The 16,233-nt window shown below is 44.5% G+C and overlaps 1 protein-coding gene across 1 annotated transcript in view; it reads right to left on the bottom strand.

Annotated features, from left to right (window-relative positions):
* Positions 1-10,119: 10,119 nt before the first annotated feature.
* WDR1 (WD repeat domain 1) overlaps positions 10,120-16,233 on the bottom strand; it is a 47,373-nt gene continuing 41,259 nt past the window's right edge. Inside the window, exons 14-15 of the mRNA XM_066573276.1 lie at positions 14,643-14,787; positions 10,120-10,769 (exon numbers count right to left, since the gene is read on the bottom strand). Of these exons, the coding sequence (XP_066429373.1) occupies positions 10,660-10,769; positions 14,643-14,787 (255 nt within the window). The 3' untranslated portion in view covers positions 10,120-10,659. The remainder of the gene's footprint in view (positions 10,770-14,642; positions 14,788-16,233) is intronic.

Below are 16,233 nucleotides of genomic sequence, written 5' to 3'. Positions count from 1 at the left end.
CGAGTAACGAGCACCCGAGCATTTTGGTGCTCGCTCATCTCTATCTATTACCTAATTTATTACTTAATTCAAAATCTGTTAAAACTATCCATACAGGTCAGTGGAATGATGCCTGTGTTTACACGCAGGCAGATCTCCACTGAAATGTATGGAGATTGGAGGAGGTGGGAAATGGTAAGCAGAGTTGTCTTTTATCTCTCCCGTGGGTTCTCGTAGTTGTTTGCTGCCTAGTAGAGATGAGCGAACGTGCTCGTGCTCGCCCCTTTTTTGCCCGAATACCGCGATTTTCGAGTACTTCACTACTCGGGTGAAAAGTACTCGGGGTCGCCGGGGGGTGGGGAGAGGTGTGGCGGCGTGGGGGGTAGCAGCGGGGAACAGGGGGGAGCCCTCTCTCCCTCCCCCCCCCACTCCCCCCCCCCCCGCGCCGCCACGGCGACCCCCAAATTTTTTCGCCCGAGTACAGAAGTACTCGAAAATCGCGGTATTCGGGCGAAAAAGGGGCGTGGCCGAGCACGTTCGCTCATCTCTACTGCCTAGGTCTTGCCACTTTGAACTAGGGTAAGTATATGCACAGAAGCAGCACTCCTATTGCCATAAGGCTGGGACACAGTCTTGGGATGCAACAGCCACCAGGGTACGGATCCAATCCCAAAAGCAGCAGCAATAAAAATAAATTGAGAGTATCCAATGGTGCAAAAAAATCCAATGCGTTTATTTTCCCACAAGCGATGTTTCGATCAGCAGTCTTGATAAAGATCAGACTGCTGATCGAAATGTCGCTTGTGGGAAAATAGACGCATTGGATTTTTTTGCGCCATTGGATGCTGCCACTTTGAACTAGGTGCTTACCTCTGAGCTAAAGATATATGCCTACGCACCAAGAGGCAGCATCAAAAAGCTGCAAGATGATCGCTGGTGGGCTAATACAGTAATGTTCGATGTCAAGAAGTTGGGTCTCAAAAATGGGAAACAAAAATACCAGCCAAGCTGCTGCGCCATGGAGTTATCTTGGGTAGCCTATGTGGCTATATGATGAACAGAGTGGTTTGTTAAATAATCTTCCCAGTTCATTAAAGGGGCATAGAGGTTGAATAAGATGAGGTGGGTCAGTCTGAACCTGAGTCCATTCAAGATTGAGCCACTAATCAAGTTGTACAGCAGGCATAATGGAGATCTTTAAGGAACAGAGGTTTTAACCCCTTAGTGACCAAGCCTGTTTACGCCTTAATGACCAGGCCAAATTTTGCAAATCTGACACGTGTCACTTTAGCATGGAAAAAGACCAGAAAGGTTTTGCATATCCAAGCGATTCTGACATTGTTTTTTCACCACATATTGTACTTCATTTAGGTGGAAAAAAAAGACCGATAGAATTTGTGTTTATTTATTAAAAGCGCCAAAATTGGGAAGAGTTTGAAGAAATCGTCATTTTTTCACATTTCCAACTGCAATATCTCAAATATGTGCAAACATAATATAGAAATTTTTGCTAAGATATATATTTCCATCCGTTTACTTTATTTTGGGCGCACATTGGAAAAACTTTCGTTTTTTTTTTAACCATTTAGGAGACGTACAAATGTAACATTACTTTTCAGCATTTTGAGGAACACTTTGTTTTCCTACACCAATCCAAGATTGGAAAGGCTCATAGGAGTCAAAAAGATAGATACCCCCACAAGTGACCCCATTTTAAAAACTACACCCTTTAACGTATTCACTGAGGGGTGTCATGAGTATTTTAACCCCACCGTTTTTTTTCAGGAGTCAATGCAATTTAGAAGAGAAAAACAAAAATTTCATATTTTTGCAAATATGTCATTTTAAAGACAGGACTTTTTTCTATAGTACACATGAAAATTAGGATTTGCACCCTAGAATGGATACCCCTGTTTGTCCCGTGCTCAGAAACATACCCATTGTGGCCCTAATCTTACGTCTGGATGCACAATGGGGCCCAAAATGAAAGGAGCAATCGGTGGCTTTCGGAACAGAAATTTTGCTTGAAGGAGATTTAGTCCCCATTGCCCACTTGTAGAGCCCTTGAGTGACCAAAACGATGGAGAACACCCACAAGTGACCCCATTTTGAAAAGTAGACCCCTTAACGAATTTATCTAGGGGTACGATGACTTTTTTGACTTCACAGTTTTTGAATGAATCTAAGCCAAGCCGAAGGAAAAAAAATTACGATTTTCATTTTTTTGGTAATTCTGTCATTTCAAAAGCAGTTTTTTTTGTACCGCACATATATGAATGAAGACTTGCACCCCAAAATGGATACCCCTGTTTGTCCTGTGCTCAGAAACATACCCATTGTGGCCCTAGTATTACGTCTATATGCACAATGGGGCCCAAAATGAAAGGAGCAACCGGTGGCTTTCGGAACAGAAATTTTGCTTGAAGGAGATTTAGTCCCCATTGCCCACTTGTAGAGCCATTGAGTGACCAAAACGATGGAGAACCCCCACAAGTGACCCTATTTTGAAAAGTAGACCCCCTAACGAATTTATTTAGGGGTATGATGACTTTTTTGACTTCACAGTTTTTGAATGAATCTAAGCCAAGCAGAAGGAAAAAATTATGATTTTCATTTTTTTGGCAATTGTGTCAATTTAAAAACAGTTTTTTTTGGAAAGTGTACATAGGAATGAAGACGTTCACCCCAAAATGGATACCCCCGTTTGTCCTGTGTTCAGAAACATACCCATTGTGGCCCTAATCTACTTAAAGGAAACATAGCTAGGCCTATAATGGAGGGAGCACCCGTTGGATTTCAGGGTACAACGGAATAAATTCCAGGCCCCATTGCCCACTTATTGAGCCATTGAGCATCCAAAACGATAGAGAACCCCCACAAATGACCCCATTTTAAAAACTAGACCCCCTTAATAAATTCATCTAGAGGTGTACTGCATATTTTGACGACAAAGTATTTGAATGAATCTAAGCAAAGCAAAAGGAAAAAATTACAATTTTCATTTGTTTGGCAATTTTGTCAATTTAAAAACTGTTTTTTTTGAACAGTGTACATAGGAATGAAGACTTTCACCCCAAAATGGATACCCCTGTTTGTCCCATGTTCAGAAACATACCCATTGTGGCCCTAATCTACTTACAGGACACATGGCTAGGCCCATAATGGAGGGAATGCCCGCTGGATTTCAGGGCAGAACTGAATAAATTCCAGGCCCCATTGCCCACTTATACGGAAAAAAATTTGACTTCCTAAAAATAATCCCCCCCCCCCCCCCCCCCGACATCCCCATTTTTTGGCATTCCCTAAATATTAGATAAAGGTAATAATATAAACTGCGTTTTATGTCCGAAGACGGGGGTAATTACGGAGGCTGGTTGGATTGGGCACAAAGGGCAAGAAAACCGGGTATCCCCCCCCTCCTCTCATGTATTTTGGGGGGTATTTCATAACCTCAGTGGCGGGGATGGGGTGTAGAAAGTGGCGCTGTGAGGCTTTGTAATCTTGCTGCGGTGCAGCGGTCTCACAGAGAAGGCACTCAACAAGCTGCTCCTGGAACTGCATGAAGGCGAACGTTCCCGGGGCTTCTTGTAAATTACGGATTACAGGTAGCGGTCTGAATAACGCCGGGCTCACGTAGCCGTAGGCGGAATCCGCTTGCCGAGGCCCGCAGCGGATCCCAGCTGTGAGCCCGGCTGTGACCCTGCGTACGGTTGCGTAATGTACTGCGCATAACTGCCTACTCACACAGGCGGTTTTTTGTTTGCATTTCCCGTGCCGTCGCTTAGAGATGACTCGGGTACCCGCAGCCCGTACACAATGTGTTTGCATACGAGCTGTGAGTATATCCGCGGTCATAGAGCACAAAGGGCTCTAGGTCGCAGATATTCGTGGTAAAATATAGCATGCTGTGTTCTGTTTCTGCGAGTGGATTACGTAATTCCGACCCGCTAATTGAGGGGAATTGTGTAATCCAATGCATGCGATTGATCCGTGGATTACCGCTGATCAAGCGCATGCAGAACCCGTAATTCCTCTCTGGTCATGTGTGACCGGCCTAATGTTAGTTCGCTACTTTATCACGTGACCGGGGACCGCTCAACGAGGCCCCCGGTCACTGCTCCAAGCACTCAGCAACCATTGGTCACTGGGAGCAAGGAGATTTTAAATTTCCTGGGCTTCCCGGCTCCTGCGAATGTGTCAGGCATTTTACTGGCGGGCGCATGCGCAGCAGCCGAAAAGGTCCATGCAGGATAATCGCATCTGGATTCAAATGCGGAAGCCTCCGAGAAGATGTTTCATCTTCCCCAACCGATCGCATTGGTGAGGGGAAATGAAACTGACACTTTTTAAAGAACTTTTACGTGATCGCCATTATGCATTGGATAACAGCGATCACGTGACCAGTAACCGCATACCGCGGCTCCCCGTGACATCTCCAGGCTCTTGGCTACCTTTTGTAGCCAGCAGCAGGGAGATTTTATATTTCTTGGGCAATATTTCACTTTTGCGCATGCGTCCGCCATCATGCTGACGGGCACATGCGCCGAAGCTGGGGTAAGATCCGCGGATCAACATCCCACCAGGGAACAAATCCGGGACCTTGGGTACGTAATTTCATCCCCCCTTACGGATACGATCCATAAGGGGAGATAAAACGTTAACTTTTTAAACTTTTTTTTACTTTTAACTTTTTTTTTTTTTTTACTTTTTAACTTTATATGATCACCGTTATCTGATGGATAACGGTGATCATATGACTGGAAACCACATACAGCGGTCCCCAGTCATATCTCCCTGCACTCGGCTATCTGTGACAGCCGGGTGCAGGGAGATTTTGAATTTGCCGGGCTCGCCGGCTTCTGCGCATGCGCGCCGCATCGGCACATCGCAGAAGCCAGCGGGGGGTCCCGACACCGGCCGGAGGACATCGGCGGACCTGAGGTGAGTATTTTCACCTCCCCTCATGGATCCGATCCATGAGGGGAGGTGAAACTTTTCTTTTTTTTTTACACTTTTTTTCACTTTTCCGCGATCGTCGTTATCCATTGTATAACGGCGATCGCGGTACCGGGGACCGCTCACCGCAGTCCCCACTGACATCTCCTACCTCCCGGCTACCTACAGGAGCCGGGAGGCAGGAGATTTTAAGTCTCCCGCGCCGCCGGGCCTTCTGCGCATGCGGCTGACGTAATGCCGCCTGGCGCGCATGCGCAGAAGGACGGCTACGGCGCCCAGAGCATCGGGACAGCGGGGAGTCGTGCGGCGGACCTCGGTGAGTAATTTCAGCTGCTCCGATGGATCCGATCCATCACAGCAGCTGAATCTTTAACTTTTATTGCACTTTTATTTACTTTTTTGCGATCTGCGCTATCCATAGCATAGCGCCGATCACAATGCCGGGGGGGGGGGGGGGGGGGCTCCGAACAGCCCGGGATGACAGCTCCATGCTGTCAGCTACCTGCGGACACCGCCAGCATGGAGCTGTCACGTCCACAGCCCGAGGGGCATTATTCTCTGCAGGACACGTTTTTACGTCCTCAGAGAATAAAGCCCACTTCGGGAGGACGTAAAAACACTATGGGCTGGTCGTTAAGAGGATAAATATGTTGTAATATTAGAGAATCCTAGTTTATTCTTGTAGAAATGGTAAAGACTGAGTCCTTACAGCTCAAACAATGTATTGGGGCTGGGATCTATTGGTCACCTTTATATTTTTGGTAAATTCACAGAATGGTAGAGTCGGAAGGCACCTCCAGGGTCATCGGGTCCAACCCCCTGCTCAGTGCAGGATCACTAAATCATCCCAGACAGCTATTTGTCCAGCCTTTGTTTGAATTCTTCCATTGAAGGAGAACTCACCACCTCCTGTGGCAACCTGTTCCACTCATTGACCACCCTCATTGTGAGAACGTTTTTCCTAATATCTAATTTGGGTCTCCTCCCATTGCTTCTAGTCTTTCCTTGTGCAGATGAGAATAGGGCTGATCCCTATGCACTGTGACAACGCTTCAGATAGTTGTAGACCACTATTACGACTCCTCTCAGCCTTCTTTTTTGCAGCTAAACATTCCCAATATATAAATTTCATATGGATATATTGGCATATAATTGGACATGCCAAATCTGTATGACTGGTAAGAGTCCAACTATCGGGCACCTCAGATGTTTAAAGAAGAGAACATGTATGTGAGTAAGAGAATGTATAGGGGATGGAAATGGCTGTACACGCTCACTCGGGTGTACCCATATGTGCCATACACCAACTGATCATGTGTAACCAACTCCCCACCAGGTAGTGGGCACCCCATCATTTATGCAATATACTTGCATTGAAAAAAACATTGTTGCTTTACTACTCTAAATCACATTTGAAGTGGATGCCACTAGGGGTCTCCCTTCCAGCTTATCTGCAATCCACTCTTACTACAGTAGCTCTGTAACTTAGGCTGGCTGCACATGCGTGAGCCCAATTCTGCATGGGGGGGGGGGGCCCATAGGAGAATCAGTCTCCTACCCTAGCCAGCAACCCTGCATACCTTCTTTTCTCTGTATTGTGGAGAACACTCGCTGTCGGTCATGCGCAGTACAGATTTTTTTTTGTTAAATATTTGTTTTTCCCACGCAGTTGCTATGGGCTGCGGGTCAGACGGATTCCATTCACTTCAATGGAAGCTGTCCATGTGGATTCCACACCAAAATAGAACATGCTGAGATTTTAAATCCGTTCACGGAAACCACAATCTTTATCCGCTCATCAGACCTGCGAATGTACTTTTTTTTTTTTTTTTTCCAATAGGTGCGGAATACCGCAGATCGTCCACACAATGTAATGATTGTGGATTCGGCTATTGAAATTCGGTCGCGTGCAGCCGGCCTAACAAGGGCACAGGGAAGTTTGCTTAGCAATAGGGAGTAGGAGCCATCTTCACAGTTAGCTCGCTGACAGATCTGCAGACACTGTGATAATCTCTACCATATCTGCCTTTTTTGCTGTTACTGTGGGTATACAGACACACACAGATGCAGTGGGTTTACTAACCATTTGGCCAGAATGACTCTGAAAGCCTGAATCATCCTGGGAAAGCAGTGGGACAGGCATTTAGCTACAGCCTCTATGCTGATTGGACCAGACACAGCGCAATACAGCATAGGAAGTAAGTGCAGGGAACTACTGGCAGAATGCTAGGCTTACTATACGCTCCATCCTAAAAGCGGATTGCAAACAGGACACCTGAAAAATCAAAACTTCCTGACCTGCAACAGGGTGCAAACAGCAGCAAATTAGCAGATAAGGAGAACCTGGTGCCAGTGGCGTAGCAAGCTGGGTGCGGGAGGTGCATGACACCCCAGGTGCTATCAGTGAGGGGATGACAGCTCAGCCAGTCAGCTGTGGCGGCAGGTGCAGAAGCTACTATTGGAGCTGCTGCAGAAGAACCAGCACCTGCCAGCCACCCTGTCTACACTCTGCCCAATACCACGGGTGACTGACTGCCGCAGAGGAGCTTCCCCGTACAGCCCAGTCTGCCAGAAGCCCCTCAGAGCCCGCACTGCCCCCTAGCGCCGGTTAATCTTCCCCCGGCATTCCAGGTTAGGGCTTCTTCACATGGGTGAGCGCGATATGCGAATCACGGCCTGATATCGTGCTCCCCACCATGTGAACGTGCCGTGGATGTGAGGAGTTTTCATGTGAAAACAGCCTCGCATCACTGCAGGGATGGAGGGAATCCCCGCTGTGGCTGTCATAGCCGCAGAGAGGATCGAGAGCTTAGCTGAAAGTCAGCAGGGAAACTGTTAATATGATACAAATAGCGCATTTTTCCCTTGTGGTTCTGGGTCAGTGTCAAATTTTTATAAATATATATATATAAAAAAAATTTTAATGATGTTTTTGCTTAGACTTCTCCATGAATAATGGCAGTAGAAAAATGCATGCTGAACATAACAGATAATCGCCACCCAAAAAGCACCTGTGAAAAACTCTTGTGTCGGTTGAAAAAAAATGTGTTGAAATTTTTTGGGGTGGGGGAGAATAATTATATATATATATATATATATATATATATATATACACACATATATATACATACACACATATATACATACATACATACATACACACACATATATATATATGGTTCAGGGAAGCCTTAAAAAGGAGATGTATTATCTGTATTCTTCACTAAGGAAAACCAGGTAGTGAATCATTCAAATTTTTCTCTTTTTTTCCCCTCTGTTTTTATTTTCTGATTATAGATTTTCTTTTTATTCTATTGTTTTGTACACGACTGTGGGCGGCCATCTTGTCATTACTGCAGTTCACAGCATTTAGAGAAATGAATTACTGCAGACCTCATGGGCCTTTCACACAGTGGACAGAAGCTGATCTATTCATTTCTATGGGAGACCATTCCCGCATGCACTGTGACCTGTGCAGAGAGGGGAAGGAGGGTAGCTGTGACTTTAGCCTTACGATTCTTGTTAACGTTATGTGTTTCAGTAGCATCGTGTGAGAGGAATTGTTCAAAACTCAAATTATTCCAGAGCTCTTAGGTCCACGATGAGTCAGGCTTTGGCTCTGTTTCCAATTGACAAGATGGCTAAGCCAAAGTAGCGGAAGGAATTGATTTTCATGATGAGATTTAAAACTTTTCAGAGAACAAAGTTAGGAGACAACATTGTAATCAAACACTTAAAAGCTTTAAGTATATTAACCAGAAAATTACACTTGCAACTTTTTTTTAATGCATTTCAAAATTGAGGCAGGGAGGGGCGACAAAAAAAAAAAAAAAAAAAAAAAAAATTTCTGCACCAGGTACCACCTGACCTTGCTACGCCACTGCCTAGTGCATTTTAGAAAGCACAGTCATGCTTTAAGCTGGTTTCACATTTCATTTTTGTGATTTAAACACTGCTTCAGTCCTGGTTTTCACCCTCCTTGCAGAAAACCGCATGGGGTTGGAAAGCAAGACAGATCCTGGATGACACCATATAGGAGAATATGTGAGGAGACCTCTTTGGTCCAAGTGCTGTTGACAATATGGACGGGGTGTGGCAAACCTTTGCCTCCATGTGTCCACAACTCACTAAGCAATAGTATAAGCAGCCAAAGTTGCCCTCTAGAGTTGAGCGAACGTACTCTGCTGAGCTTGATGCTCGTTCGAGTATTAGCGTACTCGATGGTGCTCGTTACTCGAACGAGCATCACGCTGTGTTCGACCCCCACCCCAGTTTTTGGCTCCTCCCCGCTGTGACGTGCCTGTTTTGGCCCCTCCCCGCCGCAGCGTGCCAATGGCAAATTTTTGGGCAGGCAGGGAGAACACACGTACCAAGAAATAAAAAAAATAAATAAATTAAAAAAAAAAAAGAAAAAGCTTCGGACCTGGCGTCCCACATACAAAAATGCTTGAGTCTACCATTGTAATCAATGGGGTTCGTTACTCGAGTAGAGCTCTTGAATTTTACGAAAAGCTCGACTCGAATAACGTGGACCCGAGCATTTGGGTGCTCGCTCATCTCTATTGCCCTCCTTATAAAGTACAAGGCTGCATACAATTAGTCAGGCCAATCAGGGAGTTGCATACATGCCAGCACTTCCCATTTAGCTTATTCTGACCCAGGTCACCAATAAGTCCTTGGGGCTGTATAAGCCGCCTTAGCTTCTCCTTAATGATCGGTGGACACTTGCAGGCAAATGCTTGCTGCACCCTGTCTATACTGTCAACAGTGGTTGATATGGAATCTTAATGTCTATACAGGGTGATCTTTTTTAGTATATAATAAAAGTTACATGTTAAGGTCCCACTTTAGAGTTTATTGCCTCTGACATATGGTATCACACTGGTTCAAGTTTAACCCAAGTGGGTCTTCAGTCCGCCATTTTTGAGTTGCTCTTTGGTCCAAGAACAGCGCTATTCTTTCTAGTCTAAATGACAGACAGGGACAGAAGCCATGTGAAATGGAGACCAAAGAGGTCTCACATATTTTCCCTTCCAGGATCCATCCCCATGCAGTTTTCTGCATGTAAGATGGAAAGCCGAGACTGTACCAACCCTACTTTGAACATCAGAGTCTGCAATGAGCCCACAGAAATCCATGACATCATAAATCCTCAGCACTGGAAGAGACCCACAAAAGCAGAAGTTATACATAAAAAAAGTTTATTTTTTCTTACGTGCCCCATTATCGTCAGATGGGGGTACTTTTTTTTTCTTTTTGAGGCAACAGTTTCATGGACAAGCAGAGCAACAAAAAACAGTAAATGCACACCGGGACTGGAAAAATAGATCACAACTATTGTCACCATGGCATCAGATACAGAAATGTTCTGTAAAAAGGAAAATAGTGAGAAGTCTGCATTCATCTCATGCTGGAACCGAGCACCCACACATACAGTCTCAAACCCGCCTGCAACTTCCTGCAAGTGCTACAGTGTTGGCCTGTTACCTCTGGAATGTCGATGACACAATCTGACATGTAAGAGCTATTTACCTGCAAGCAGTCACTGACTAAAGCTTTTTTGTTTTTAAAGTACATGTGTTATAGATAGACACCACCTATCTGGAGAATGAGAATGTGGCCACAACCACGGAGCATAGAACAGAAATATATATATCTTTTTTTAATAATAGAATTTCCAATTGCAGTAGTCCTAGCTATGTTGTGCCAGTATATGCCCGATGCTCATTTGTAGGTGATTGTCCATTGTTTGACACAAGCATCATGGGACACGGTGGCCAACGTGTGCTCGTCCAGCCAAGCCAAACCGCTAACATGGTGTAGCCGATGGGTATCTGTAAAATTAAAAAAAAAAAGGTCAATCAACCAACCAGGTCATGCCAGGCAGTTAGAGTACAGAATTTGCATGCACTGTGGGGTCAATGGAAGGCATCTGATCTAGATCGACATGCAACTGTCACATATAGCGGATCTTACATGCACCAACAACATAATGAGCTGGTCATAGTTCTCAAACCTAATGATATTGAATACGCTCTGTGGCATACTTTCTACTAACATATGATACCTGGTGAAGTGTAATTCCCTCCATTCATCCTACAAATGTCTGGAGAGTTATCTCAAAGAAGATGGATGCTGCCCATATTTCCTGACCTGGCATTCCAGTACATCCCAAAGATGTTCAGTAGGGTTCAGGGCGAGGCAGCGTTTGCAGGCCAGTCAAATCATGGAATGTCGATATCCTCAAACGTAAAACAGCATTCGATTTGTGACAAGGCGAGTTATCTTGTTGGAAGTATTGCTGACCATTCCCAGAGTATTACCACATTGTTATCAGCACATTATTGTCTAGAATGTCTAGGTGCACCTCAATGAACTTCTTGTCACTACAACCAACAAACCAAGACAATGCCATGTAAAATATAGTGGAACCTCTGCTGTACTTAACTGTTGGCACAGCACACCCAGGCAAAAAGGTGTTCCGCAGACATCCTTCACACCGGGGCACCTCTATCTGATTTGAAGATTGAGTAGTGCGATTCATCACTGCATAGAACGTTCTTCCATTGCTCAACTGTCCAATGACGGCTCGCCTTGCACTGCTGTGCATAGGCTGATACATCTTTGAGAGACCTCACCAGACATTTGCAGGAAGAATGGAGGGTAATACCAGCTGAAGTGAATCACACATACAGAAGGTATGCCACCAGAGTATCTGATGTTATTAGAGGCCAAAGGAGGCCCCACTAAGTATTACCATATGGAAATAAATACTACTTTTGATTCCTGCTCAAATTTCTAATTACTTTGAGTAGGATACTGTATAAAAAGAGCAGCTCTTCAATTCACGCAAAGCAGGTGGAAATGGACTGTGGATGGAGGGATTAATAAAATGCCCTTACTGCCCAGAGCAACCAATCCAAGTCCAGCTTTAAAAGGGTTTTCTGAGACTTAAATAATGATGACATTATAGTAAGACAGGTCATAAATATCAGACAGGGGGCGGTGGCCTGCCTCTCAGCACCCATGCCAATAAGCAATTTGAAGGGGTGCTCTGGAGAGTGCGGCGGCCTCTTCATTGTATGCCAGGCACAGTACTGTCTTTTTGTAGTGGCTGTGTCCGGTATTGCAGTTCTAGCATATTCACATGAACAAGATTGAGGTTCAGAAAGGCCATGAGACCAACAGAAGAGACATCACTCGCTGAGCAAGAACCTGCAGCGCTGGTCTAAGTACCATAGTCAAACAGCTGATCCACGAGTAGGAGTGCTGAGAGAGTCGGACCCCCACTGACATGATGTTGATGGGCAAATGACCTACCCTGATGGTACTTTATCAATATATCCAATTCCCAGATTGCCCCTTTAGATTTCTAAAACTGCCCTGGAAAAAATAAAGCTGCACTAGTATTGGTTGCTATTAGACAATTTGGATAAATTAGCCTCAACATCTGCCACGGGAATCTGAGCAAAGCTGTAAAGACACGTATTGGGTAGAGCACTCAAGGTATTCAGTAATGCAACGAGACTCCCCACACCCGGCTGCTGGAACTAATACCAATCTCTATGACCGGTCAGAAAATAAAATTGTGTATAAAAGTGCTGTTTTTTTTTCCATTTTTAGGGTGCATTCACACGAACATATATCGGTTCGGTTTTCACGCCGAGCCGATAAGTCGTCCTCATGCGCACGGAGGGGGGGGGGGGGGGGATGGAAGAGCCAGGAGCAGGAACTGAGCTCCCGCCCCTTCTCTGCCTCCTCTCCGCCCCTCTGCACTATTTGCAATGGGGAGAGACGGGACGGGGGTGGGGTTAATTCTCAGAACTTAGCCCCGCCCCGCATCCTTTCATTGCAAATAGTGCAGAGGGGCGGAGAGGAGGCAGAGAGGGGGCGGGAGCTCAGTTCCTGCTCCTGGCTCTTCCATCCTCCCCCCTGCAGATGAGGACGACATATCGGCTCGGCGTGAAAACCGAGCAGATATACGTTCGTGTGAATGCACCCTTATTCTTAATTATTTCAAAAGAGGTCAGCAGATGGTGAAGAGGGCATCCATCTAATGGGCAGCAAGTTGTGAACAGAATTGTGTGCTGCAAAAGTGGAGTACAGATTAAACAAACAGCAAAAAGGCAGACACCACCAATAATGAAATGCACTACAAGTCCCACACTACTGAATACACAGACAAAATGTATATATGTGTGATAACAAGGTGGCAAGACTATATAAAAAAGAGAAACATAATAACATTTGTAACTATATTAGGTATTTTTGAACGGCCCATATACACAACCACAGACCAATTAAAAACTTTTCAATATCATAATATAATATAAGGGAATACAAGATCAGCCATGTGGTAGGTACACTGAAGAAACTATCCCGATCCCCCTCAGCTCTGGTATTTACATGTGGCGCGTTTTTATTCAGTGCTGGTTGTTTGTCTTTGTACTTGAGCTGCCCATGCTCAGTGTACTCCATATGCTGCTCATTTGCACGTCTGATCTATCCGTATAATTAAAGCCCCATTTACACTGATAGATGATTGCTCTAAAGTTGCTCAAACGACAGTTTGAGTGACAGTTTTGAGCGATCATCTTTGCATACTTTATAGTAGCTACTATAGAGCTATGCAGGCACAGTGGGACTCCGCTATCTCTTGGCAAACAATACAGCTGTTTTGCATAAGCAAACAGCTGTATATTTCTCTGTGCTTACTGCTAGTGTCCCCCTGTGAATTCACAGCAGGACACAGGCAGAGAGAATCTTATCAGCGCAGCCTGCTGTGATAACAGCCTGCTCTGGTTATAACAGCTAATCGCTCACTTTTAGCAAACTAGAATGTAGTAATCAAGGACTTGTGTATGAAAACTGCACGATGTCAGTGCATTTTGACATAACGAGAGTCGCTCAAAAGATTTTGAGTGGATTTTGAGCCACTCGTTGTGTCTAAAACTCTCCAATCTTTATATTGGGATATATTCCATCCATCATTTGGGTCTCTTTATTGGAAATATCCTGTACAATATATGCATGGGTCTGTAGATTTAACCCTTTTTTAGAGCTTTTGTAAGTCATATATACCAAAGATATGAGTTATTTGTGCTTTCATATTGGTAATAGTTTGCACATGAATGTATAATATATGCACATGGGTCCAGATATTTAACATATTTCCAGGTCTTTTGTAAGGGATCCATTTTTGGGGGCGATATGATGTATGGTGGTCACGCTAATGGGTTTTTTTTCCCCTTATGATTAAAGGCTTTAAATAGGTCCATTAGTGTTTATATGGGCCAATAATAAAATTTGTTACCCTTTTTGAAGTCTTTTTCTCTTATATAGTGCAAGTATGCCTTCTTGTTCTCACACATATACTTTGTGCAAAAGCGTATAGAGCTAGATAAGAGCTTATGACTGTTATTCTGCACCACGTACGTCAGAGACACTGATCAAATGAATTTATTTTTCCTCAGACTAGAAATATGGCTTCGCACGAAATCCTTGGCTAGGAATAGTGATAGATTAGCCTCACTGTGTGACTGTAACCCAGTGTTGGGGTTGTAAATATATAGTAATTACATGTGCATAATCAGTTTAAAAGGAATATATAACATAATGTTACATTATAGCGCTGCCACCTAGTGGCAAATGTGTCATTCTCTTTAATGGTTTCAGAGTAGCAATGCAGGACCAGATTTTGATATTACCTGGCATTTTGATACGCGTATCTGAATCACTCACGGTCCATACATAAACCATCATATCCATGCCCCCTGTGGCAAAATGTTCATTGTCAGGAGACCAGGCAATGCAGACGACTTTTGCATGGTGTCCATAAAAGCGGTCCTTCTCCTGATGAACAAAGAGCAATATTACAACGGAGCTACAGATAAAGCACCAGCAATAAGCAGATCGAGGAGGAATGAAAGTGAGAGCAACTAAGCCAACCTTAGTTTGTATAATTGGCTATACATTTATGCAAACTTCTATGACTTCTGCTTGTTGTCAGTGAATAGGAACATTACCGTTTACAGCCAGTGGCTGAAAAATCCATCCAGATCATGTGCTGCTCAGGGCTTACAGTTTATCAAAAGTCTATCTTTACCCTCTTCCCACCCCAGAGTACATGCACATCATGGGAGGGATGCTGTTTGAACGAAAATTACAAACTAGTAAGGCATGTAGATTGTGTGGGCTTTGGCGCTGAGCCCGTGCCATCTGTCGCGGGAGCTGGTTGTATCCGACAGCCGGGGTTCTGCTCCAATGGTATAGATCAGAGATAACGCCAATCTCTGCCATTAACTCCAATGCTTATCGTGGCATGTAAGCTTTTACCAGGAGGAGTGCACTACCTCACGGACGTCATTGGCCTGTCATCTAATCGCGATGCAGACAACAACCCCCATGCCTCACTGTGGAGATATCCAAGTAAAAATAAATCCACTTTTGCAAATATTTTTTATTCCGTTTTTTGCCCTCCCCCCCCCCCCCCAAAAAAAAACGTATGCTTGGCATAGCCGGAACTAGAACAATCCATATAGTAAGTTGAATTTTTTTTTTTTTTCTCATCCCGTAGATTTTATTATTATTTTTTTTAATAAAACCCTCACGTATTTAAAATAATTTAATTTTTTTTTTCTGGGAGGCAAAATGAACAAAAGGTGTTTTTACCCTACCCAATCCTAAGGATGAATCAAAGTTATATATAGAGATGAGCGAGTATACTCGCTAAGGCACATTACTCGAGCAAGTAGTGCCTTAGCCGAGTATCTCCCCGCTTATCTCTAAAGATTCTGGGGCCCGGGGGAGCGGTGGGGAGGAACGGAGGGGAGATCTCTCTCTCCCTCTCTCCTCCCCGCCGCAACTCACCTGTCACCCGCGCTGGCCCCCGAATCTTTAGAGACGAGCGGTGAGATACTCGGCTAAGGCACTACTCGCTCCAGTAATGTGCCTTAGCGAGTATACTCGCTCATCTCTAGTTATATAATATATTAACACATCGTATGTACCCATAAAGAAAGTAAGAGTTGTATTTTTTTTTCCTTTTAACCATTAACCCCTTCAGTGGCAGGTTTATCATTTCCATATTATGGCAGGGAAACCTCCGGGCCTTGCTGCGCTGGGTATGCAGTACAAAACCCCGGAAGATTTCAGATGACCGCTCAGTGCTCTGCACAATTCAGCACTAGAGTTGTCCAGGGTTTAACTGCATGGTCAGTGCAGCAAGCCCCGGAGATTTAAAGGTGTTAAATGACACGGTCAGCTATGACTGCAACATCTGAACGACTAAGCGGCTCG

This window comes from Eleutherodactylus coqui, chromosome 7 (assembly GCF_035609145.1).
Source record: "Eleutherodactylus coqui strain aEleCoq1 chromosome 7, aEleCoq1.hap1, whole genome shotgun sequence".
Classification (NCBI taxonomy): domain Eukaryota; kingdom Metazoa; phylum Chordata; class Amphibia; order Anura; family Eleutherodactylidae; genus Eleutherodactylus; species Eleutherodactylus coqui.
The sequence above is the reverse complement of the archived record's forward strand: the minus strand, read 5'-3'. Positions and strand labels throughout refer to the sequence as shown.